General features: G+C 42.5%; 1 protein-coding gene across 2 annotated transcripts in view; it reads right to left on the reverse strand.

Annotated features, from left to right (window-relative positions):
• The window catches only part of lancl2 (LanC lantibiotic synthetase component C-like 2 (bacterial)), a 170,497-nt gene that overhangs the window by 49,791 nt on the left and 94,504 nt on the right, over window positions 1-26,202 (reverse strand). For both annotated transcript variants that reach the window (XM_034173032.1, XM_034173042.1), the window contains one exon: window positions 3,523-3,705. In XM_034173032.1, coding sequence (XP_034028923.1) covers window positions 3,523-3,705 — 183 coding nt within the window. The remainder of the gene's footprint in view (window positions 1-3,522; window positions 3,706-26,202) is intronic.

The following is a 26,202-nucleotide window of genomic DNA, read 5'->3' on the forward strand; positions in this document are numbered from 1 at the left end:
GCCTAGGGACAGAGAAGATAGATGTGGCATTTATAACAACAATGCAGAGAGAACCCCTTTTTATTGTTGACTTTAACTTACATGACTTATGCTTACTTAGGCTGTTTACTTAGGCTGGACCGTGGTTGCTTAAGCTGGGTTCACATGGCAGGATAATTAGGCCGATATCGGACACGATCTTCCCCTTCCGATAATCTTAAGGACGCCCCGACAATCATGATGACGCTAAAGATAATCTTATCAGATATTCCTGCCGTGTGTGATGTGTTAATAATCCGTCTAATAATACTGCCTAAGGGCAGTATTATTAGACGGTATTGCTTAAATTTTCATTGTTACGCAGATGATACCCAGCTTTATCTATCCATGAAGCCAGAGGACACACACCAATTAGCTAAACTGCAGGATTGTCTTACAGACATAAAGACATGGATGACCTCTAATTTCCTGCTTTTAAACTCAGATAAAACTGAAGTTATTGTACTTGGCCCCACAAATCTTAGAAACATGGTGTCTAACCAGATCCTTACTCTGGATGGCATTACCCTGACCTCTAGTAATACTGTGAGAAATCTTGGAGTCATTTTTGATCAGGATATGTCATTCAAAGCGCATATTAAACAAATATGTAGGACTGCTTTTTTGCATTTACGCAATATCTCTAAAATCAGAAAGGTCTTGTCTCTAGGCTGGACTATTGTAATTCATTATTATCAGGTTGTCCTAAAAGTTCCCTAAAAAGCCTTCAGTTAATTCAAAATGCTGCAGCTAGAGTACTGACGGGGACTAGAAGGAGAGAGCATATCTCACCCATATTGGCCTCTCTTCATTGGCTTCCTGTTAATTCTAGAATAGAATTTAAAATTCTTCTTCTTACTTATAAGGTTTTGAATAATCAGGTCCCATCTTATCTTAGGGACCTCGTAGTACCATATCACCCCAATAGAGCGCTTCGCTCTCAGACTGCAGGCTTACTTGTAGTACCTAGGGTTTGTAAGAGTAGAATGGGAGGCAGAGCCTTCAGCTTTCAGGCTCCTCTCCTGTGGAACCAGCTCCCAATTCAGATCAGGGAGACAGACACCCTCTCTACTTTTAAGATTAGGCTTAAAACTTTCCTTTTTGCTAAAGCTTATAGTTAGGGCTGGATCAGGTGACCCTGAACCATCCCTTAGTTATGCTGCTATAGACGTAGACTGCTGGGGGGTTCCCATGATGCACTGTTTCTTTCTCTTTTTGCTCTGTATGCACCACTCTGCATTTAATCATTAGTGATCGATCTCTGCTCCCCTCCACAGCATGTCTTTTTCCTGGTTCTCTCCCTCAGCCCCAACCAGTCCCAGCAGAAGACTGCCCCTCCCTGAGCCTGGTTCTGCTGGAGGTTTCTTCCTGTTAAAAGGGAGTTTTTCCTTCCCACTGTAGCCAAGTGCTTGCTCACAGGGGGTCGTTTTGACCGTTGGGGTTTTACATAATTATTGTATGGCCTTGCCTTACAATATAAAGCGCCTTGGGGCAACTGTTTGTTGTGATTTGGCGCTATATAAAAAAAATTGATTGATTGATTGATTAAAGATAATTTTACAATCCTGTCGTGTGAACCAGGCTTTAGGTCAACATAAAAAAAAACAATCGCCAATGTCTGGGCCAACGTTATCCATCGCCTGCTGGATGTGTTGATAGAACAAATTTTGTTTCTCCGAGTCCATGACAAAAAATCTGATTGTTTTCCACACTAACTGAAGACCACGTCTGTATTATGGAGTCCTTAAGACGGCTCTGGGGGTTGCTAAGATCAGAAGATCCTGTGCTTTATATTTGCTTACATGTCCGTCGGGGTCTCCTCCAGATATACAGCAGTGTTGAGAATAATAGTAGTGCTATGTGACTAAAAAGATTAATCCAGGTTCTGAGTATATTTCTTATTGTTACATGGGAAACAAGGTACCAGTAGATTCAGTAGATTCTCACAAATCCAACAAGACCAAGCATTCATGATATGCACACTCTTAAGGCTATGAAATTGGGCTATTAGTAAAAAAAAAGTAGAAAAGGGGATGTTCACAATAATAGTAGTGTGGCATTCAATCAGTGAGTTCATCAATTTTGTGGAACAAACAGGTGTGAATCAGGTGTCCCCTATTTAAGGATGAAGCCAGCACCTGTTGAACATGCTTTTCTCTTTGAAAGCCTGAGAAAAATGGGACGTTCAAGACACTGTTCAGAAGAACAGCGTAGTTTGATTAAAAAGTTGATTGGAGAGGGGAAAACTTATACGCAGGTGCAAAAAATTATAGGCTGTTCATCTACAATGATCTCCAACGCTTTAAAATGGACAAAAAAGAAAAACAAACGCGTGGAAGAAAACAGAAAGAATCCATCAAAATGGATAGAAGAATAACCAGAATGGCAAAGGCTCACCCATTGATCAGCTCCAGGATGATCATAGACAATCTGGAGTTACCTGTAAGTGACAGAAGACGCCTGTGTGAAGCTAATTTATTTGCAAGAATCCCCCATAAAGTCCCTCTGTTAAATAAAAGACATGTGCAGAAGAGGTTACAATTTGCCAAAGAACACATCAACTGGCCTAAAGAGAAATGGAGGAATATTTAGTGGACTGATGAGAGTAAAATTGTTCTTTTTGGGTCCAAGGGCCGCAGACGACCCCCAAACTCTGAATTCAAGCCACAGTTCACAGTGAAGAATGGTGGTGCAAGCATCATGATATGGGCATGTTTCTCCTACTATGGTGTTGGGCCTATATGTTGCATACCAGGTATCATGAATCAGTTTGGATATGTCAAAATACTTGAAGAGGTCATGTTGCCTTATGCTGAAGAGGACATGCCCTTGAAATGGGTGTTTCAACAAGACAATGACCCCCAGCACACTAGTAAACAAGCAAAATCTTGGTTCCAAACCAACAAAATTAATGCCTCGCAGATGTGAAGAAATCATGAAAAACTGTGGTTATACAACTAAATAATTACAATTTTTTTATTTTCCTTTATATAGAGCCAAATCACAACAGAGTTGGCTCAAGGTGCTTCACACAGGTAAATACTACTTTAGTGATTCACAGGATTGCTAAAAAAGCAGTTTGAACATAGTTTTGAGTTTGTAGCATCAACAGCAGATGCTACTATTTTTGTGAATAAACCCTTTTCTACTTTTTTTTTTACTAATAGCCCAATTTCATAGCCTTAAGAGTGTGCATATCATGAATGCTTGGTCTTGTTGGATTTGTGAGAATCTACTGAATCTACTGGTACCTTGTTTCCCATGTAACAATAAGAAATATACTCAAAACCTGGATTAATCTTTTTAGTCACATAGCACTACTATTATTCTGAACACTACTGTATCTGTTAATGTGCTTAAACTGCAATTAAGTCTCTCTCTCTGCATCATATAATGATCCTGGTGGTCCTTGCTCGCTGGTCACATCTCTTGCTGACATCAACACAAAAATTCCACAGCACATAGTGTATACAGATTATAAACTAAAACATGCACCAGTCTCACCTTGTAAGACATAAGGAGCATGTGGATGACACCAGGTGCACCATGGCACCAATGAACCAGCCGATCACTCTCATTGCTTAATGATGAAGGGAAGTTACCCGACCGAAATCTCTTGTGGCGCACATAGTCGATGCTGGGGCGAACCAACTCCGACAGTATGTCTTGATGGACCTTTGCTCCTGGCTGAAAATGGAGAAAGTAGAGATGTTTTATTTAAAAAAAAAAAGTGTGTTAGGATTTTATTGTAAACCTTTACATCCATCCACCAAATCAGCATTTAAGAATAAGTGCAAGTTTAAGCCTAACATATACAATAAAAAGTGTTCCCGCGTGCACAAAACTGTCGCAGCGGCATCGTGCATGCCTGCCCGTTGGCTCATTGTTTTCATCGTTCACTCATATGAGCTGTTCCACCATGAGTTGCCCTGATTTGTACTTAGTCATACTATGTGTGAAGGGGCCCTCAGTATTGATAGGCTGAGCTTGTGACGTCTATTAAATCAGATAGCGCTGTGGGTGGGACATTGGTAAACACCAGAAAGAAGTGAGCCATTGTATTTATTATATTATATTAATCATTATATTTCAAAAGGGTACTATGGGCTAATGGCCCCTCAGTACATGGAATAATGGTCCACTTTGTCTATACGTGTGCCCTTCTCAGTGGGTCTATGCAAAGCAGAATAAAATAAAATAATTCAACATTTGGACATTTTAAATCTATTGTAAGAGCCACAACTTCTGCCAATTAAAATTTTTCATTCAAAATTATTGAATTGGATTACATCTCATCCTTCATGTTAGATGAAGTTATGCCTACAGATCTGCTTTTTGTTTTTTTAAATGATTTTTCAATGCCACGTCAGACAACCTTCAATTTTCTGCCAACATTAGGTTTATTTGATTTTGCAGAAATCACAGCATCTCGTAAAATATTACTCTGTACAGATTTTAAATCATCGTAAGCAATGTCGCTATTCTGCAATCATAAAATCAATGAAATCTTACATAAACTCATAAATAAACTTTTATAATTAGACTGTCTCCTGCTTAATAATTCTAATTGTCTCCTGCTGCCTGTGGCCACAGACTCACATGCACAGATCCTGCATGTGGACTGAATACAGAGACAGCAGTTCAGACACGTAGAGTGGTACAGTTTTTAGGATAATATTTCAGAAGAAAAGGGAAGAAAATGCTACAGTGACAGCACCTGTATCAAAGCCAAAGTAGCACATTTTAAAATGAAATTTCCTCATCAACAAATCGGCTTTAAAATGATGGACACAAATAACCATAAAAATGCTGAATATCATCACCTACGGGGGAGGTGATGGTCTAGTGGTTAAGGCATTTTGAGACCAGAAGATCCTCGGTTCAAATCCCCGCCTGACTGGAAAATCACTAAGGGCCCTTGGGCAAGGTCTTTAATCCCCTACTGCTCCCGGTGTGTAGTGAGCACCTTGTATGACAGCACCCTACCATCGAGGTGAATGTGAGGCATACAGTGGTCCCTCGTTTATCGCGGGAGTTACGTTCTAAAAATAACCCGCGATAAGCGAAATCCACAAAGTAGTCAGTGTTATTTTTTTGCAATTATTAAAGACGTTTTAAGGCTGTAAAACCCCTCACTACACACTTTATACACTTTTATCAAACAGGCATTAACATTTTCTCACTTTTCTCTCATGTGTAAACACTCAAAGTTCAAACCTTAGTAGAAAAATAAGACCAACCTGTTTTCAGGTCCAAACATTTCTTTGAGAAATAAAAATAGAAAGTTTTCCTATAACTAATTATGATGGCTTTTAGAACTAACAAATTTAACTTTAACGATCAACCTACGAGGTTGGACACCTAAGAAATTATTAATAGTGATTGACCAGTATTTCACAGTTCCTCTGATCGTGCCTCTTCGTCCTGGCGCCGCTCCGCTGCAGTGTCTTTTTCCACTGAGTGACACCTCGGCGCAGGTGTCTTTTTCCGAGTGAAGAACACAGTTATGGGTAGTTGTTGGCACTCTTTTTTCTTCTGGGTGAGAAGATTCTTATAAACAGACACGCAGAACACAATGCGCGTGCTCTACCTTCGCGGTGCCGTGACCGGCCTGCTTGATGAGGACGCAGAACACAATGCGCTGTTAAAAAAAAAGCATGCAAAATTGGACTAAAAAATCTGCGAAACTGCGAGGCCGCGAAAGGTGAACCGCGTTATAGAGAAGGACCACTGTAATTGTAAAGTGCTTTGAGCTTCTAATGCTGATGGAAAAGCACTATATAAATACAGTCCGTTTATTTATTTACCTATGTAAGGAAAGGTATGGCTCTTTAGAAGTTATCAGAGATATTAACTGAGCGCCCTTGATCTAAGGTTCTTTTCAAGGAGGAGAATAACACAATTATGACCAGTAACTAAAGTTGAAAAACATTGCCGGCATTTATTTAAATAATAAAGAACACATGAAAACTCTTATCTTGTTTTGTTTTTTTTATATATATATATAGTCTCTTTAAATTGTCCTTTGAATCATCAAAGAGGGAAATAGGAAAAATAGAAAAGTAGAAAAAAAAACCCTCAGAGCTCTGAATAAAATAAAATAAAATGAACAAACCCCAAAGTCCATCAATGTTCATCTACCCGGGTAGTATGTTTTTTTTGTTTGTTTTTTATGTGTCCCACGTGCGGGTGTGTGTGTTAAATCTCCTTATCTGGAGCCTTTGGATAGAGACACAGGAAGTAGGCGAGTGGCAAGACGCTCCTCTTCTCTCTACTGGCCGCGCGTGCACCCAGGGAAGTTCGTTGATGAAATCAATCTCTCAGGAAAAAAAAAACAACCTGCATAGCAGGGTAACAGTACTGTAAATAACACTTCTTAATCACTCTCGTCAGATCTGAAACGTATTCTTCGATATCTTAACTCAAAGTGCAGTATTTCAAACGTAATAGTCCATTCAGTCCATAAACTGCACAAAATGGAATTCGGTCGCTAGCTTATTAGGTCAATAACATGGATTCAAAACGGCATTCACGAGCATAGGCAGTTCATTAGTTCAGTTCAACTCCAGTTGGTTTTTTAGCTTACAGTCAAAATACATCAAAGTTGCTCAAAATAAGCTTACACACGAAATCATACAACTACATGAACCCAATACATCTTCATAAGATAAGTCTTATGTGCTCAGTTCGTGTCTTTAACCAAAGACCATGAATCAAAACAATGTTAGCTAATCTCACGCCTAGCGCAGGAAGAAATGAAAAAACTCACCGGAGCAAAGGAAAGTATATACACAATAATGCTGTCCGGGTCTTTTCTTGCACGAATCTTGGTTCTCACAGGATTAATCACTCAAAACAAAAGTAGTTTTTTTTAACTGAATCATGAAAATAAAATAATTTAACTCATAGTAGTCTTTGCTTCACCACTATTCTTCAATGCAAACGTTTCCTTCACGTTTGGGATCTCGCTCTGTTCACATAGCAACATGTGCTCTTCATCTACTAATCTCCCTTCCCAACAGTGTTACTACTGCCCCTAGTGGACGGGAATGGAATTTCAAGTACATACATAAACAGCACATAGGAAATATAATAGAAACTGTCAAATGAGGTTAACTGGAAAATCTGAGTGGGTTACATCCTCCCCTCCTTAATCTGCATGCATCCTTGCATGTTCTACACTACACTGCAAGTGTACCCTACACTATATCAGTGGGTAAAGGGGTCAAGTTGTATATGTAAGGGGCATCGACTAGGGTCTGGGAGAAAGCTTGGTCTAAACCAGCTAAGATGGAATGCATTACAGTTAGTAGGGGGTTCCCTAGAGTGGAGTATGTAAGTCTTTGGGGGACTGCTCGCTCTCGAGCAGATCTTTCCTCACTGTCGGGGGCAAGTTCAGCGTCTTCTACCTCCATCCATTCCAGTACATCTCCACTGGTCCTCCGTGGTGATGCATCTTCTCGTTCACTTCCAGGGCTATGACGCTTACTGGGATCTGTTGCAGGAACTTCAGCTGTTACGGACTCGGATTCAGACAGATTCTGAGACAGACTTGCTTCATCATTCGTAGGCTCAAATGCTGGAGCTTCGGGATCAAGCACAGACTTTTCAGAACTCACGCTAACGTCTGGTTTCTCAGGACTTGGTTCAACTCTCAACTGAGTGTCACGTCTGGCTGACTGGTCAGTTTCAGGTCTTTCAACTTCTGGAATCTTTCTTTCCTGTTCAGCTTGAACATTTGTTGACTCCCTCAAGAGTTGATCATAGAGGGAACAATACTCCTCTTCGTCGTCGTCAGATTCATCTTCTTCATCCTCAGGTTGATCGGGTTCAGGAGCAGGTAAGATGTCAGGTTTCTGTTGGGACTTCTTTTTCTTAGGTTGTTCGTCGTTGACAGTGGATGGGAGGAACCCACATGGCAAAAGTAAATCTCTGTGTAATACTCTTTCAGGTCCATTTGTGTGCTCAGGGACTACGACAGACAGGGGAGTCTTGAATTTGCTTGACAACCTTGTAAATGGTTTCACTCCACCTATCGGCAATTTTATGCTTCCCTCTGATGCCAACATTGCGCACAAGGACTCTGTCTCCAGGTAACAGTGTGGACTCTCTCACCTTGCTGTCAAATCTGCGTTTGTTTTGCAAAGCAGTTTTCAGACTGTGTTCGGTTGCAAGTCTGTAGCTCTCTGTTAGACTCTCTGTCAGCTTTTTGACATACTCTGTGTGGGATATCTTACTGAGATCTTCTTACCCCAGAAGGTCTCAGTAAGATATATAGTAGATATAGTAAGATAAGGGTAAGTCCAAATGCAATGTCAAGTGGAAGCCTTGGTTGGTGGCCAAACATCAACTGGTAAGGAGAGTAGCCTGTGGTGTCATTTTTAGTGCAGTTATATGCATGTACAAGAGGTTGCACGAAATCCTTCCACTTCACCTTATCTCTTCTTCCAGCGTTCCAAGCATCTCTAACAGTGTCCTGTTAAAACGCTCAACGGGATTCCCCCGGGGATGGTAAGGGGTTGTCCTCGTCTTTTTGATGCCGAGCAACGCACAGAGGTCTTTGATCAGAGCTGATTCAAAGTCACGTCCCTGGTCGCTATGCAACCGTTCAGGAAATCCGTAGTGGATGAAAAAGTTGTTCCAGTGAGCTTTTGCCACAGTCTTAGCCTTTTGGTCAGCTGTAGGAACTGCCACTGCGTACTTAGTGAAATGGTCTGTTATCACTAGAATGTTCTTAGTGCCTCTTTCATCTGGCTCTAACGACAGGTAGTCCATGCAGACCAACTCTAAGGGACAACTGGTCTTAATGTTCACAAGGGGAGCACTTCTCTCAGCTTGCACCTTCCTTCGGATGCATCGCTCACATGTTCGGATCTTCTCATTCACATCAACGGACATACAGGGCCAATAGAACCGGGCACGGACTAAGTCCAGTGTTCTTTCAATGCCCATGTGTCCGACAGCATCATGGAGGTTTTCCAGTGCAGCTTTTCTGTACTTGACTGGGAGGACAAGTTGATGAGAACGTTCACCCTGGCTCACTCGTCTTCTGTACAGGACGTCACTTGAAAAGACGAACTGGTTCATTGCCCTCAGCATCAACTGGACTTCTCTGTCTTCACAACACTTTGCTCTGTAGGAGAGTCGTTTCCCTGCCTTCACGATGTCGATGACTCTACTGATGGCTGGATCCTGTCTTTGCTCACGGGCCCAATCTTCAAGAGACATCCGTGGCAACGTACAGGATCCAGGTACATCGGTCTGAGAGAACTCTTCAGGGATAGCAGAAGCCTCCATTGCCAAACACCCGATTGGCACAGGTGGATGTATGGAGTCTGACCCATTGTCTGTCACTGAAGAGTGCTGGTGCCTCTGATAAACTGCCTTCACAGCCTCAGATGGGAAATCAGTTCCTTTGTCTTCCTGGAGGAACTGTGCAAGGAAGCACTGGATACGATTCTCCTCATCGTCGGAAGTGGGATCAGGCTGGCAGTGGTCATGAGGATGGGGTCACCTTGACAAGCCATCTGCATCTTGGTTTTTCTTCCCAGCTCTGTACTGGATGTTGAAGTCAAAACTTGAGAGGGCTGCTAGCCAGCGATGGCGTGCAGCGTCGAGCTTGGCAGATGTAAGAACGTACGTCAATGGGTTGTTGTCTGTGATAACAGTGAACTTCGCTCCGTAAAGATAGTCAAAGAACTTTTCTGTGATGGCCCACTTTAAAGAGAGAAATTCAAGTTTGTGTGCAGGGTATCTTCGCTCACAACGGTTCAGTCCTCTGCTCGCATAAGCTATCACTGTTGTATGGCTGGGGGGCCTGGCTGCCTTTTTGTTTCTGTCTTTTGTTTTTCCTTCCAGGTGGCTTGCATTTGGGACTGAGTGGCTGTGTTGCTGAGGTTATCAGGACCTCACCCTGATCACCTGCGGCTCGTCAGGACTCACAGCTGTGGTGCATCTATATGGATTGGAACATGGTGGCATTTAAGACTGGAGTATACAGTGTGTATTTGCCAGAGACTCGACCTTGTGACCAGACGGGTGAGATCGTCGTCTCGGGAGCCATCTCATCATCAGTGGATGCAGAGAACGTCCAGGGTTTGATGCACGGTCTGTGAAAGAGGAGGGGGTGAGGTCTCACGCTCGTCAGTACACTTCCTGAGGTACGTTAGATTTTGTGACTAACGTTTATACAGTCAGTAAATGTGGTGTCCCTCACACCTTATTATATTGAGCTGTACGTTAGTCATGTATCGGCTTCCAATGCAGTGGAGTTTTGTGAACTGGATGTTCCATGCCTGCAGGTTGGGAAGCTGATTAGTAATTAAGCCAGGAAGTGTTTGCTGTTTATGTACACCTTTGAGTGGTCTCTCTGTGTGTAGAGTGTGGACTCACATAATGGTTCCTTCTTTCACAGACTCGGTTTGTTGCGGCCACCTGGGGGGTATCGGCGGGGTCCTTGGGTCCGAACGGCTTCTGGCTCTTCGGACCGTTAGCGCTGCTGGGAGCGCACCGTATCACCACCACGCCAGACCGCACACTCTTTTGTTGTTTTTGTATCACATCACTGTTATGTATTAAATTCAGTTAGCCTTTGTACCGTGCTCTGCTTATTTTATACTGGGTCCTTCAAACGCTGGTCGGTTCTCCGAGCTGCATCCGACACATAACAATCACTCTCAATTTGCCTTCTTGTTCGTGGTATAATGCGGCACCAAGTCCATGAGTGCTGGCATCAGTGTGTACTACGTAGGGCTTTTTCATGTCAGCAAAGGCAAGGATTGGAGCTGAGGTGAGTTTCTGAATGAGAACTTTAAATGCATCCTCTCAGACTGGTGTACATTTCTCATCAAAAGGCTTTTTGTAGTCGGCACTCGAGGGGCGATGAGAGCTGCTGTGTGGGGAGACCAGCTTTCTCTTTGGCGGCAGGTACCCAGCAGTCAAGTCATTCAGAGGCCTTGTGATTTTGGAGTAGTCTTTTATGAATCTCCGGTAATATCTGGCAAATCCAAGGAATGATTTTCAGCTCTTTGATGTCGTTAGGTCGGGCCACGTGGTCAGGGCAGCAATCTTTTGGGGGTCAGTTTCTACTCCATTTGCGGACACAACATGTCCAAGGTACTTCACAGATGTTCTAAAGAATTGACATTTCTCTGGCGAGAGTTTTAGGCCAAATTCTCTCAATCTCTGAAGAGCTCTCAGTAGACGTTCTTCATGCTCCTCAAGTGTTTCTGAGAACACAATGACGTCATCAAGAAAGACTAAGACCTCTCAGGCTCATTCCGCCCATACACTTCTCCATGACTCTCTGAAATGTACTGGGGGCATTGGTAACCCCTTGAGGCATCCGGTTAAATTCCCAGAACCCTATTGGTGTCACAAACACTGTCTTACACCTGTCGTCCTCATCCATGTCAACTTGATAGTAGCCAGACTTGATGTCCATGATTGAGAACCACTTCGACCCAGTGAGGACTGAGAAGGCTTCTTCAATGCTGGGTAAAGCGTATGCCTCCTTGATTGTCTGTCTGTTCAATTTCCTGTAATCTACACACAGTCGGATGTCACCATTCTTCTTCTTAACCACAACGATTGGAGACGCGAAGGGGCTCTCAGACTCATGTATCACACCAACATCTTGAAGTTCCTTCAGGTGTCTCCGAACAGCCTCATAGTCGGAAGGATGGATTGGTCTGGGTCTCTGTTTAAATGGAGTTGGATCTGACAAGCGTATCTTGTGTTTGATTTCAGTTGTGTGACCAAAGTCGAGGTCATTGAGTGCAAAGACATCGGATACTGAATTGAGTTTCTTAGTAATTCTGTCCTTCCATTCTGCAGACAGAGGAGAGTCACCAAAGTCGAAGGTGAGTTTGCCACCATCAGACACATGCATGGTGTTGCAAGTTGCAGAGGCTGAGCCGAGACGTGGTGGCTCACTCTGGGTGACTTTGTTGCCCTGTGCAGGTAAGCATGACACAGCCATGAGGAATGAAAGCTTTGCTATGTCATGGCCTCTGGAAAGCCTGATATCATGTGCGGTCTCATTCTTAACTAGGACAGGCAACTTAAAAGAGGGGACTGAGGGACTTGTCATGACATAGCTACAGAACAGGAGGCCGGCAGGTAGGCTGGACTGAGGGGGCTCAACTAAGAGGGTGGCGTTAGTTGATACAGGGACATGTCTGGCGTATCCATTCAAAGCCAACCTTTCTCCTGCAGGAATGATGACATACTTTTTGCTCTGTAACTTCACAGTCCCTACTCGTCCATTCTGCTAGTTTATCTTGAATCTGTTGTACAAACTTTTTACAAGTGGGGAACAGTTGCCACTGTCGCTTCTGTGTTTCTCATTCTGGGTGGGTGCACAGTTCTCGTAAAGAGGATCCAGAGCGTTTGTGCCAATCAAGAAGGGGACATGCATGTTGGTTCTGTGGTCAGGCACCACAAGTGCAAGGGTGTGGATCTTCACAGGTTTCCCCATGATGTTCTCTGGGAAATCAATGCTAACCTGGATGTAACCAGAGTAGGGCACTTCTTGACCACCAGCCCCTTCTATGTCTAACAAATCTTGAATGGGGTAAATGGGCAGGTGGGAGAGGTGTGTCTTGTGAAAGGATTGGGAAACTGTGGTGACCTGAGAACCTGAATCTAGGAGGCTATCGCACTGAACACCCTCGATGACAACAGCAGAGGTACACTTTGGCCCTATTAAACCTATTGGAAGAGCACCACCCAGTGGCTGGCTTGGGGAATGGCTTTCACATAATGCAGTTTCTCTTGTTCGGTGTTCTGGGGGACGTTTTGGTTCGTGTGGGGGTGCAGTGAGTCCCTCTACTGCAACCCTGTCCAGTTTAAATGCCCGTACTCAGTTTGCCATTGATCTTGTTTTGTCTTCAGTTCTCTGTATTTCTGGTCCACCAGTGGTTTGTTGGGGGGATTTTCACACTGTCTGGCCAAGTGACTGTCATTGCCACATTTGAAGCAGAACCAAGCCTTTGGCATGGGCTTTGAAAGTGTCTGTTGGGAGTGAACTGCAGCTACAGCACTAGCTGAAGGGGTTCCAGTAACTGTAGTCTGGGGGTTTTTCTTAGCATACTTTTGCTTTCGTTGTTCTCTCTTGCTTGCGACCTGCATTTTTAGTTCAGCAACCTGCTTACGTAAAGCCTCGATTTCATTAATGTATGTCTGGAGAACATTAGCTCGGGTCATGACAGAAAGATGCTTCTTCCACTAGCTGCATGTTTTGTGGATCTGGTCTTTGTGCTGCCTAGATGGTGGTGCATACGATCTTGCTTGACCGCTCTGCAGTCTTCCTCTGTTCTCACTTGAAGCAGGAATTCGGAAAAATGTGGGGGCGTCTCTGTTTTCAGGCCTAACTGCAAGGACAAAATGAGAGACTGGTCCCAGCATCCACGTTGGAACTGCCGCAGCACCTGGTTGTTGGCGTCAGCTTTGGCAATACCGTCCCTCTTTATGAGTGTAGTGATCAACACCTGCAGTCGCTGCAGGTACTCTGAGGCTCTCTCTCCAGCGTTCTGAGTGCTGAGAAATCTTGCAAAAATCTCTTGCCCGTCCTCCACTAGTCCATAAGCTGATTCAAGAAGCTTCACATAGTCAGAGGGGGCTGAATCTGGGCTTAGCTGTCTGACTAAATCGGAGACTGGGGGGAGGAGGCTTTCTAGGATTTGACGTCGCTGTATGTCACGGGGGGTCTGTCCTGAATCATGAGTTCCACGTGGAGAGACCATGTCTGAAAATCTGCTTCGTTAGCAGGCTTGGGGAGTTTGCCTGAGAAGGGACGAAGGAGTTTGAATCCTTGGTTTGAAGTATCAACTTTGTTTTTAATGACATGATCTACTATTATCTTCTGCACATCTGGTGGGTAGACAATGTCTTCACTGAATACTCTTTGCGGAGTTTGGAATGAATGCCCTGTAGTGTACTTGCTTTTAGGGGTGTGTTCAAGGGAATAACGCTGAGGTGGGCATGCACTGATGTGTTTTTTACAAACTAGGGGGGGTGCTACTGTCATCAGAGTCAGCTTCGCTATTAGAGCTAGTGTCGCTACTTAACTCTAGGGGTTCGGCCTTGGGGGGGTTTCTGAGGAGTGGGGGTCATTCTCTGAGGAGTGGGAGTCATTCTATAAGCCTTATCTACACGCAACAATATCTCAGGATTTCTATGACTGGAAAAGTATTCAACTGCTTCAGATAGTAGGTTAGCTGATTCCTCTGATTCAAACTCCACAAGGGCTTTAATACCATTTGCTTGCCCTGTCTGTCTAACTCGTAGCATCTTTTTTACCGTTCCATAAGTGGAACAAAATTCGGTAATCTGCTCGTCAGTGTCATGCAACGTAATACCCTTAACATAGACAGGATTTCTCAAGTTAACACCATATACATTCTCAGTATCCATGGTAACCCAAAAAGTGTAAATTCAATTCACAGTATAAACTTCAAACTATTGAAAATGGAAAAAAGTAGTACAATGTATCTTATCAGTCAAACCGGCAATAAAAATAGTCAAAAATAAACATATACTCCTCCTGGCAGAAGGCTCGCCAAATTATGTAAGGAAAGGTATGGCTCTTTAGAAGTTATCAGAGATATTAACTGAGTGCCCTTGATCTAAGGTTCTTTTCAAGGAGGAGAATAACACAATTATGACCAGTAAGTAAAGTTGAAAAACATTGCCGGCATTTATTTAAATAATAAAGAACACATGAAAACTCTTATCTTGTTTTTTTTTTTCTATGTAGTCTCTTTAAATTGTCCTTTGAATCATCAAAGAGGGAAATAGGAAAAACAGAAAAGTAGAAAAAAACCCTCAGAGCTCTGAATAAAATAAAATAAAATAAAATGAATAAACCCCAAAGTCCATCAATGTTCATCTACCCGGGTAGTATGTTTTTTTTTGTTTGTTTTTTATGTGTCCCACGTGTAGGTGTGTGCGTTAAATCTCCTTATCTGGAGCCTTTGGATAGACACAGGAAGTAGGCAAGTGGCAAGACGCTCCTCTTCTCTCTACTGGCCGCGCGTGCAACCAGGGAAGTTCGTTGATGAAATCAATCTCTCAGGAAAAAAAAAACAATCTGCATAGCAGGGTAACAGTACTGTAAATAACTCTTCTTAATCACTCTCGTCAGATCTGAAACGTATTCTTCGATATCTTAACTCAAATTGCAGTATTTCAAACGTAATAGTCCATTCAGTCCATAAGCACAAAATGGAATTCGGTCGCTAGCTTATTAGGTCAATAACATGGATTCAAAACGGCAATCACGAGCATAGGCAGTTCATTAGTTCAGTTGAACTCCAGTTGGTTTTTTAGCTTACGGTCAAAATACAAAGTTGCTCAAAATAAGCTTACACAACGAAATCATACAACTACATGAACCTAATACATCTTCATAAGATAAGTCTTATGTGCTCAGTTCGTGTCTTTAACCAAAGACCATGAATCAAAACAATGTTAGCTAATCTCGCGCCTAGCGTGGGAAGAAATGAAAAAACTCACCGGAGCAAAGGAAAGTATATACACAATAATGCTGTCCGGGTCTTTTCTTGCACGAATCTTGGTTCTCACAGAATTAATCACTCAAAACAAAAGTAGTTTTTTTTAACTGAATCATGAAAATAAAATAATAATTTAACTCATAGTAGTCTTTGCATCACCACTATTCTTCAATGCAAACGTTTCCTTCACATTTGGGATCTCGCTCTGTTCACATAGCAACAAGTTCTCTTCATCTACTAATCTCCCTTCCCAACAGTGTTACTACTGCCCCTAGTGGACGGGAATGGAATTTTAAGTACATACATAAACAGCACATAGGAAATATAATAGAAACTGTCAAATGAGGTTAACTGGAAAATTTGAGTGGGTTACACCTATAATTAGCCAGGCTGCTAATCAGTCAACCTCTAATTTCAAGGTGCTGATACGATACATTATCAGCAGAATGAGATCCTCAATATAGTTGTAAGGAAGACCGTGGCTTGATTTAAAATAAATAAATAATTTGAAGGGTTTTTTTCACTGAGCTGTGAACATCAACAATACATCCAGAAAGTGTTCACAGTGCTTCACTTTTTCCACGTTTTAGGTTAAAATGGAGTAAATTCATTTTTTTTCCCTCTGAATTTTACTAACAACACCCCATAATGACAACATTAATTTTTTATCTATTTGGTTTTCTTTGGGAAGGTTTCCCCAATCCTTTTTGCAGCACCTCTCAACCTGCATCAGATGGGAAGCAATGGTACACAGCCATTTCCATGATCTCTCCAGAGATGTTTTTATTATTATTATTTTTATTTTTAACATTTATTTTCCGTTATAATGACAACAAACACAAAACAAAAAGTGGAGTATCAAAACCTTTTTTCCCATCAATTTTAAAAATGAAAAGAAAGGGAGGAAAAAAGGAGAAAAAGAGCACACGATGGTCTCATATCCACAGAGCCATCAGCTTAGAAATGATCCAGTGGTTTGTGCCGCATCGTCGCAGCTCGCAGCGCGGCGCACCGACCATCCTTAAAGGGGTCCTTAAACCTGTAGTTAAAGTCCTTATTCTCTGTGAAGCCCGTAAAATTTTCACTGAAAGCCAGATAAATTTTTCGAATGGTTTCCAGGTGCCAGTCTCTAACAGCTTCTGAAAAAATTCTGATGGAAAAAAAGTCCTTTTCATTCCGCCATTTCCAGACAATGAAAATCCGACGAGGGGGCGGGACCACTCCTTCCACAAGGCGTGCTCACAGGCGAATGACGTCACTGACAGGCGTGGAAAAACTCACGCATGCGCACGAGGGTTCAAGCATGTCTGACGTAAAAACATATGAATGAAATCCATATAGTTTTTGAAAAAATAAAAAGGTACGATACTTTATGGACAGACCTCGTATATCATTTCTAAACATCAAGAACAGGTCTATTCTGGAGTAAACATTATATGCACGCGAATAGTGAGTATATTCACGGTCTGTCTTTTTTGTTTGTTTTTTTTTTTGCCTCCATTGACAGTTGTATGCAAAAGTATGGGCACCCCTGATAATTTTCATGATTTTCCTTTATAAATCATTGGTTGTCTGGATCAGAAAAATATATCAGTTAAATATATCATATAGCAGATGAACACACTGATATTTGAGAAGTGAAATAAAGTTTCTAGTATTTACAGAAAGTGTGCAATAATTATTTAAACAAAATTAGGCAGGTGCATAAATTTGAGCACCCTTGTCATTTTATTGATTTGAATACATTTAGCACTAATTATTGAAACACACAATCGGTTTGGTAAGCTCACTGACCCTTGACCTCCTTACACAGGTGAATCCAATGAAGATGACAAAGGGTATCTAAGGTGGCCATTTGCAAATGCTTCCCCTCTTTGCATCTCTTCTAATGAGTGGTAACATGGGAGCCTCTAAACAACTCTCAAATGACCTGTAAAGAAAGATTGTTCAACATCATGGTTTAGGGGAAGGATACAAAAAGCTATCTCAGAGACTTCAGCTGTCAGTTTCCACTATGAGGAGCGTAGCGAGGAAATGGAAGACCGCAGGCACAGAACTAGTTAAGGCCCGAAGTGGCAGGCCAAGAAAAATCTCAGATAAGCTGAAGCGAAGGACGGTGAGAACAGCCATAGTCAACCCACAGACCTGGTCCAAAGACCTACAACTTGATCTTGCTGCAGATAGTGTCTCTGTGCATCGTTCAACTATACAGCCCACTTTGCACAAGGAGATGCTGGATGATGCTGTAATGCAGGGAAAGCCTTTTCTGCATACACGTCACAAACACAGTCGCTTGAGGTATGCTAAAGCACATTTGGACAAGCCAGCTTCATTTTGGAATAAGGTGCTGTGGACTGATGAAACTAAAACTGAGTTATTTGGACATAACAAGGGGTGATATGCATGGCAGAAATAGAACACAGCATTCCAACAAAAACACTTGCTACCTACAGTAAAATTTTGAGATGGTTCCATCATGCTGTGGGGCTGTGTGGGCAGTGCAGGTACTGGGAATTTTGTTCAAGTTGAGGGTCACATGGATTCCAGTCAATATCAGCAGATTCTTGAGAACAATGTTCATGAATCAGTGACAAAGTTGAAGTTGCACCGGGGCTGGATCTTTCAACAAGACAATGACCCTCAACTCTGCTCAAAATCTACTAAGGCATTCATGCAGAGGAACAAGTACAACGTTCTGGAATGCCCATCTCAGTCCCCAGACCTGAACATTATTGAAAATCTGTGGTTTGATTTTAAGCAGGCTGTCCATGCTCGGAAACCAACAAACCTGAGATGTTTTGTAAAGAAGGTTGGTCCAAAATACCTTGAACCACAATCCACACTCTCATGGGAAGCTAAAGGAAGCGTTTAGAGGCTGTTATTTCTGCCAAAGGACGATCTACTAAATACTGATGTATTTTTTCTTTTGGGGTGCCCAAATTTATGCACCTGCCTAATTTTGCTTAAAGAATTATTGTACACTTTCTGTAAATCCTACAACCCCAATTCGAATGAAGTTGGGACGTTGCATAAAATTTAAATAAAAACAGAATACAATGAATTGCAAATCCTCTTCAACCTATATTCTGGCCCAGTCACATGGCATAGGCCGATTCCTGCACGAAGGGAAAAAGTAAAAAAAAGTCACAATTCGCTGAGAAAACGTGGACGAAAGAGCTTTATCACCCAACAGCCTGCGAAGCAAGACTACAAAAAGGGGCGAAAGAGGAACTTAACAAAACCTAACCTAACGATCTCGACGCTTTAAACGAAACACGCCTGGAGACACTGCTGGAGCAGTGTGTGTCTGCATCTCTGAGTTCCAGGACTCAGCGCTGGGACGGAGCTCATAGTGCCGAGTCCTGAAGAAACTGAAAACAGAAGCTGTGGAAATATGTGCGCACATCTGTGGACCACCTGCTCTGGTTCCTCGTCCCGAACAAAAGAGGGATCATCTACTTCATCATCAGAATCCTCACTGTTTGGTGACACGCTGCGCGCTCCGTGTTGCTCCAGAAAAACCCTCTGGTGCGCTGTGGTCACTGCTGTATCACTGTATTGCGTTACTAAGCCATATATAAGGGGGAAAAAATATAAGTGTAAAGATGATTGAATATATCAGAGCGGGAAACTGATCAATGCTGTGAACGTGCACTGACTCACGTGCAGTTATTTCCACGAGCTGCAGCTGATCCACAATGTGAATTCTTCCTTCCAGAACAGCTCTTTATATAATCCTTTTAATTATCTACCTGTTGCCACATGTACATGAGGGCTGGATTGTCATTCCTACACTCATATTGTTATATTTATTAAAAAAATAGTAAGCGCACGCAGCAGCTGCTGCTGCTGCTAATGTTGCATTCAAGTACCGTCAGAAATTACACAACGTTTGTTGTTTTAAATTCAGCAGTTGCTTGTGGCAAAATAATTAATTGTATCCGCACAAAAAGATTAATTCTGGCCTATATAAGGTGCCTGAGCCCATTGAAGATGACCCCCCCACCCAGATTAAAAAAAAAAATCCAAGCAAACAGGCTGCATTTTCCCTGTAATTTCCGATAGTACATGAACACAGCAGCAGCCTCAGCGCTCACAAACCGGCTTCTGCACTGTGTGAAAACATTCAGCCAGTCAAACGAAGTCAAATTAAACAATAACGTTACAAAAGCTAAACAAATGATAAAAAAAAACATCAAGAACGACAGCAAAACAAAACACGGAAGAATTGAGGTTTTTGTTGCCCTTCGTTCAAATTTTTCAACAGTTTAAAAATCCTGACGAAGCGCCAGCTGCAGGAACGAAGCTGTGCAAAAGTTAAACGATACCAACAAAAGTCAACGAAAGTTCAGATTTCTTGTTTCGTCAGGGCTTTGTTGCCCTTTGTTAAGTGCCGTGTGACTGGGCCATTCAATTGAATACACCACAAAGACAAGATATTTAATGTACAAACTGATAAACTTTATTGTTTTGTGCAAATATTTGCTTATTTTGAAAAGAATGCCTGCAACATGTTTCAAAAAAGATGGGACAGTGGTATGTTTACCACTGTGTTACATCACCTTTCCTTCTAACAACACTCAATAAGCCTTTGGGAACTGAGAACAATAATTGTTGAAGCTTTGTAGGTGGAATTCTTTCCCATTCTTGCCTGATGTACGACTTCAGTTGTTCAACAGTCTGGGGTCTCTCTTGTTGTATTTTGCGCTTCATAATGTGCCACACATTTTCAATGGGTGACAGATCTGGACTGCAGGCACACCAGTCTAGTACCTGCACTCCTTACTATGAAGACACGCTGTTGTAACACGTGCAGAATGTAGCTTGGCATTGTCTTGCTGAAATAAGCAGGGACATCCCTGAAAAAGACATTGCTTGGATGGCAGCATGTATTGCTCCAAAACCTGGATGTACCGTTCAGCGTTGATGGTGCCATCACAGATGTGCAAGTTGCCCATGCCATGGGCACTAACACACCCCCATACCATCACAGATGCTGGCTTTTGAACTTTGCGCTGGTAACAATCTAGGTGGTCTTTTCCCTCTTTTGTCCGGAGGACATGACATCCATGACTTCCAAAAACAATTTGAAATGTGGACTCATCAGACCACAGCACACTTTTCCACTTTGCGTCTGTCCATTTCAAATGAGCTTGGGCCCAGAGAACACGGCTTCATTTCTAGATGTTGTTGATTTATGGCTTTCACTTTGCATGGTAGAGTTTAATTTGCACTTGTAGATCTAGCGATGAACTGTGGCCCACGCGATGAGATCCTTTACACAATGATGTCGGTTTTTAATGCAGTGCCTTCAGACTTCAGACAACGTTATTAATCCCAAAAAGGGCAATTGCGTTTACACTCCAATTACCTCAGACAAGATACAGCAATTAATCCACAATTATTACTTATTATTACTTATTATTTACCGTAATAATGGCACACATCAAAATTAAAGACAACACATATACATTTGATAATGTTTATGTGCTCTAAACTTGAAGCAGTCCGTCATCCGAATTGAGGCAAAGTGGGTGAAGGATGCAGCAGTAAAAACTGCGCTAACTTCGAGGTGGCAAGGAGGAAGCCAGGGTGAGGGGAGTGGAGAGACACGGGGGGGTAATAGGGATGGAGGGAGGGAGACATGCGTCGTGTGCAGATGAGTTAAATTCCTGTCAGTTTCTATCCATGTGTGTGTAAAGTCTGATGTTGCTAGGCAACAGCAGGCGGGGGGTAGATGAGAAGGGGGAGCCGAATTCCTTCACCAAGGCCATAGATCCTTCTGGGTGAAGAACAGGGAATTTGGCCTTCAGGAACCGATAAGGCTGCCCATGTTGATGTTAGGAGGAGAGATACAGAATTCCATTTACTGCACCTCTGACCGTCTAGAGTCCAAATTTATGAAGAATATTTTCTAGTCCTCAGCAGTACATTCCTTTGCAATGCAGCGATTTGCTCTGAGATTGTATCCATTTTGTGTTTGAGTTCAAGAGTTCACGCAGTCTGAGATGACACAGCATTGTCCAACTCATTAATCATGATGGACTGATGAGGGGACGAAATTCTGGAAGCAGAATATTCCTGTGGGTCAGGGCAGCGCACAAACTAATCAGCACCAAACCTGCCACCATGAAAGCGAATAGGAATGAATCTTCAACAGCTTGCACAGAGAATGGAGCCACATGTCACACTCCATTCTCTCAGGCGTTGAGCGCATAGCCCGCTGGGTAGGTTCCATCAGGGCATGTAGGGTCCCCCAACCCTGATCTCCTTGTCGAAAAATAAAATGGTGACAATATTGTTGAGAGACCAGCTGATCAATTCCATAGTTAATTCAAATCTTAATTTGAAGAATCCACAGTCTGGTGAAACTGGGACTTTGAAGGTCGCAGCAGAGATAGAGAGCAGAAAGGAATAGAGGAGAGGGGAGGAATGCGACCATCCTTCCCCGAGTCCCAAGCCTTCTGCCGCCTGAGGGATCGAAGTTCACGGGTATTCAATGTTGGTTTTCAGCCTTGCCGCTTTTGTGTAGAAAGTTCTCCAGATTCTATGAATCTTCTGATTATATTATGGACTGTAGATGATGGAATTCCTAAATTCCTTGCAACTGAACACTGAGAAATGTTCTTAAACTGCTGGAACTATTTTTTCACACAACTGTTCACAAAGTGGTGATCCTCGCCCCACACCCGTCGCTATGGGCGGGCCCTAGGGGGCAGTGCCCGTCCACTGATATGCTTGGGCCCGCCCCGGCCCGCCCACCCAAGCCAGATCACAGTCACAGACCTCAAATAAATAAATAGATAAATAAAATCCTAATTTCATTTTATTGTACTTGCTTTGGGTTAAAACGGCCAGTGTTGCATAATCACTAAGACATTAAATATATTAAAACCGTGTGAGTTTGTTGAAAAGTTTGTCTATGTAATCACGTCAGTGTTGCTCAGCAACAATCAGTTACCACGTTTATGGGGGGAAATGAAGTGTGAGTTTTTGAAAGAGAGGACAGCGCTGGCACTCTACTTAAAGTAGGTCCAAATTTTTATTGTGTGTATGTGTGTTTGTGTGTGATGGCAATTGGTACTATTGCTACTGCTACCCCTCTGTTGGTTGCTTTGAAATGCACCCGTCGTGGTGTTTTTTTGTTTGTTTAGTTCGAGATGCTGCGTGTGATCTGTTATTTGTACTTGTGTGTGTGTGTGTGCGAACATGCGCGCGCGTTTGTGTGAGTGAGTGAGTGAGTGAGAGAGAGAGAGAGAGAGAGAGAGTCCGGTCATGGTTAATGTGATGATTATTGTGAGGGATTAGGGCTGCGTGAATAGTAAAAATAAGCTATTAATAGTGGTGCCCACCTGGTGGATTTCATAAGCCCCCCTTAAGACTGAGATCTGGCGACGGGACTGCCTCGCCCCATCTTTGCTTGTGAACGGCTGAGCCTTTTGGGGATGCTCCTTTTATACCCAATCATGACACTCACCTGTTTTCAATTAACCTGTTCACCTGTGGAATGTTCCAAACAGGTGTTCTTTGAGCATTCATCAACTTTCTCAGTCTTTTGTTGCCCCGTCCCAACTTTTTTGAAATGTGTTGCAGGTATCCATTTCAAAATGAGCAAATATTTGCACAAAAACAATAAAGTCTATCAGTTTGAACATTAAATATCTTGTCTTTGTGGTGTATTCAATTGAATATAGGTTGAAGAGGATTTACAAATCATTGTATTCTGTTGTCATTTACAATTCACACAACTTCCCAACTTCATTGGAACTGGGGTTGTATAAACTTCATTTCACTTCTCAAATATCACTGTGTTTGTCTGCTATATGACATATTTAACTGAAATTGCTGATACAAACAACCAATGATTTCTCAAGGAAAATCATGGAAATCATCAGGGGTGCCAAACTTTTGCATACAACTGTATATACAGTGAGGAAAATAAGCATTTGAACACCCTGCGATTTTGCAAGTTCTTCCACTTAGAAATCATGGAGGGGTCTGAAGTTTTCATCTTAGGTGCATGTCCACTGTGAGAGACATAATCTAAAAAATAAATAAAAAAAATAAAAATAAAATAAAATAATCTGGAAATCACAATGTTTGATTTTTGAATACAGTGGTCCCTCGCTATAACGCGGTTCACCTTTTACGGCCTTGCAGTTTCGCAGATTTTTTTAATGCAATTTTTCATGCTTCTTTTTTTTTTTTTTTACTATTATTGTGAACACCCCCTTTTCTACTTAACAGCACATTATGTTCTGCGTCTTTATCAGGCGGGCCAGTCACGGCACCCGTCGACATCACCGCGATTGCTCTCACTGCCTCCGATGCGCTTACTGAGTCTGCGGGCTCGGTAAACGCCACAGCGGGCCACTCATACCGCCCCCCTCTCTGCTGTGCGGAGCTGCGCCAACTCTGGCAAGAGGTCCAGAGAATACGCTCGCTGTTTTGATGCGGAGCGCTCCAGCAGCTCGCAAGGATAGATTTCTTGCGGAAAAATCCACAGCACCGCAGGGTCTCGGTATACCGCAGCCGAAGAGCTCCGTGGCCATGACTTAGATTCTTTGCGGGTCCCGCATGTGTACCCCCAGAGGCAGTGATCATTGTGTTCTGTGTGTGTCTGTTTATAATCTTCTCGCCCAGAAGAAAAAAGAGAGTGTTTACACAGGAGAGAAAAGTGAGAAAATGTTAATGCCTGTTTGAGAAAAGTGTATAAAGTGTGTAGTGAGGGGTTTTACAGCCTTAAAACATCTATAATAATTGTAAAAACTAACGCTGACTACTTCATGGATTTCGCCTATTGCGGGTTATTTTTAGAACGTAACTCCAGCGATAAATGAGGGACCACTGTAGTTTATTTGTATGTTACTGCTGCAAATAAGTATTTGATCCCCTACCAACCAGCAAGAATTCTGGCTCTCACAGACCTGTTAATTTTTCTTTAAGAAGCCCTCTTATTCTGCACTCTTTACCTGTATTAACTGCACCTGTTTGAACTTGTTACTTGTATAAAAGACACCTGTTCACACAATCAATCAATCACACTCCAACCTGTCCACCATAGCCACCAGGGACAAAACTGTAGACCTGCACAAGGATGGGATGGACTACAGGACAACAGGCAAGCAGCTTGGTAGAAAACAACAACTGTTATGATTATTAGAAAGTGGAAGAAACACAAGATGACTGTCAATCTCACTCGGTCTGGGGTTCCATGCAAGATCTCACTTTGTGGGGTAAGGATGATTCTGAGAAAGCTCAGAACTACACAGGAGGACCCGGTCAATGACCTGAAGAGAGCTGGGACTACAGTCACAAAGATTACATTAGTAACACATGATGCTGTCATGGTTTAAAATCCTGCAGGGCAGCAAGGTCCCCCTGCTCAAGCCAGCACATGTCCAGGCCCGTTTGAAGTTCACAAGTGACCATCTGGATGATCCAGAGGAGGCATGGGAGAAGGTCATGTGGTCAGATGAGACCAGAATAGAGCTTTTTGGAATCAACTCCACTTACCATGTTTAGAGGATGAGAACAACCCCAAGAAAACCATCCCAACCGTGAAGCATGGGGGTGGAAACATCATACTCTGTGGGTGCTCTTCTGCAAAGGGGACAGGATGACTGCACCGTATTGAAGGGAGGATGGATGGGGTCATGTATTGCGAGATTTAGGCAAACAACCTCCTTCCCTCAGTAAGAGAATTGAAGATGGGTCATGGCTGGGTCTTCCAGCATGACAATGACCCCAAACACACAGCCAGGGCAACTAAGGAGGGGCTCCGTAAGAAGCATTTCAAGGTCCTGGAGTGGCCTGGCCAGTCTCCAGACCTGAACTCAATAGAAAATCTTTAGAGGGAGCTGGAACTCCAAACCTGAAAGATCTAGAGAAGATCTGTATGGAGGAGTGGACCAAAATCCCTGTTGCAGTGTGTGCAAAGCTGGTGAAAAACTACAGGAAACATTTGACCTCTCTAATTGCAAACAAAGGCTACTGTACCAAATATTAACATTGATTTTCAGAGGTGTTCAAATACTTATTTGCAGTAGTAACATACAAACAAACTATTAAAAAAAAAAAAAAAAAAAAATCATACATTGTGATTTCCGGATTTTTTTTTTTTTTTTTTTAGATTATGTCTCTCACAGTGGACATGCACCTGAGATGAAAATTTCAGACCCCTCCATGATTTCTAAGTGAGAGAACTTGCAAAATCGCAGGGTGTTCAAATACTTATTTTCCTCACTGTATGCGACCTGGACATTTTCCCTTTTCAATTATGACAACATTTTTGTTCTTTTAATTGGGTTGATGGTCATTTATGTTCAGAGATACAATTTTTAAAGGTCTTACAGACATCCATAAATTGGTGGTTAACAGCACAAAACAACATGCTACTCTTCCATTTTCTGCACAGAACAGCAGAGTAAGAACCAAAAAAAAAAACAAAACAAAACACACACACACACACACACACACACACACACACACACACACACACACACACACACACACACACACACACACACACACACACACACACACACACAAATAGGAAAGATCCTTCAAACTGTTTTCAGTGAAGGGCGTCCTTAATGAAAGCACAGTACTGTCGGAGCCTTTGCCTGAACCAGTATATTTATGATTGGCAATCCGTTCACCCTGCTAT

The sequence above is a fragment of the Thalassophryne amazonica genome, chromosome 1 (genome assembly GCF_902500255.1).
Source record: "Thalassophryne amazonica chromosome 1, fThaAma1.1, whole genome shotgun sequence".
Taxonomy (NCBI): Eukaryota; Metazoa; Chordata; class Actinopteri; order Batrachoidiformes; family Batrachoididae; genus Thalassophryne; species Thalassophryne amazonica.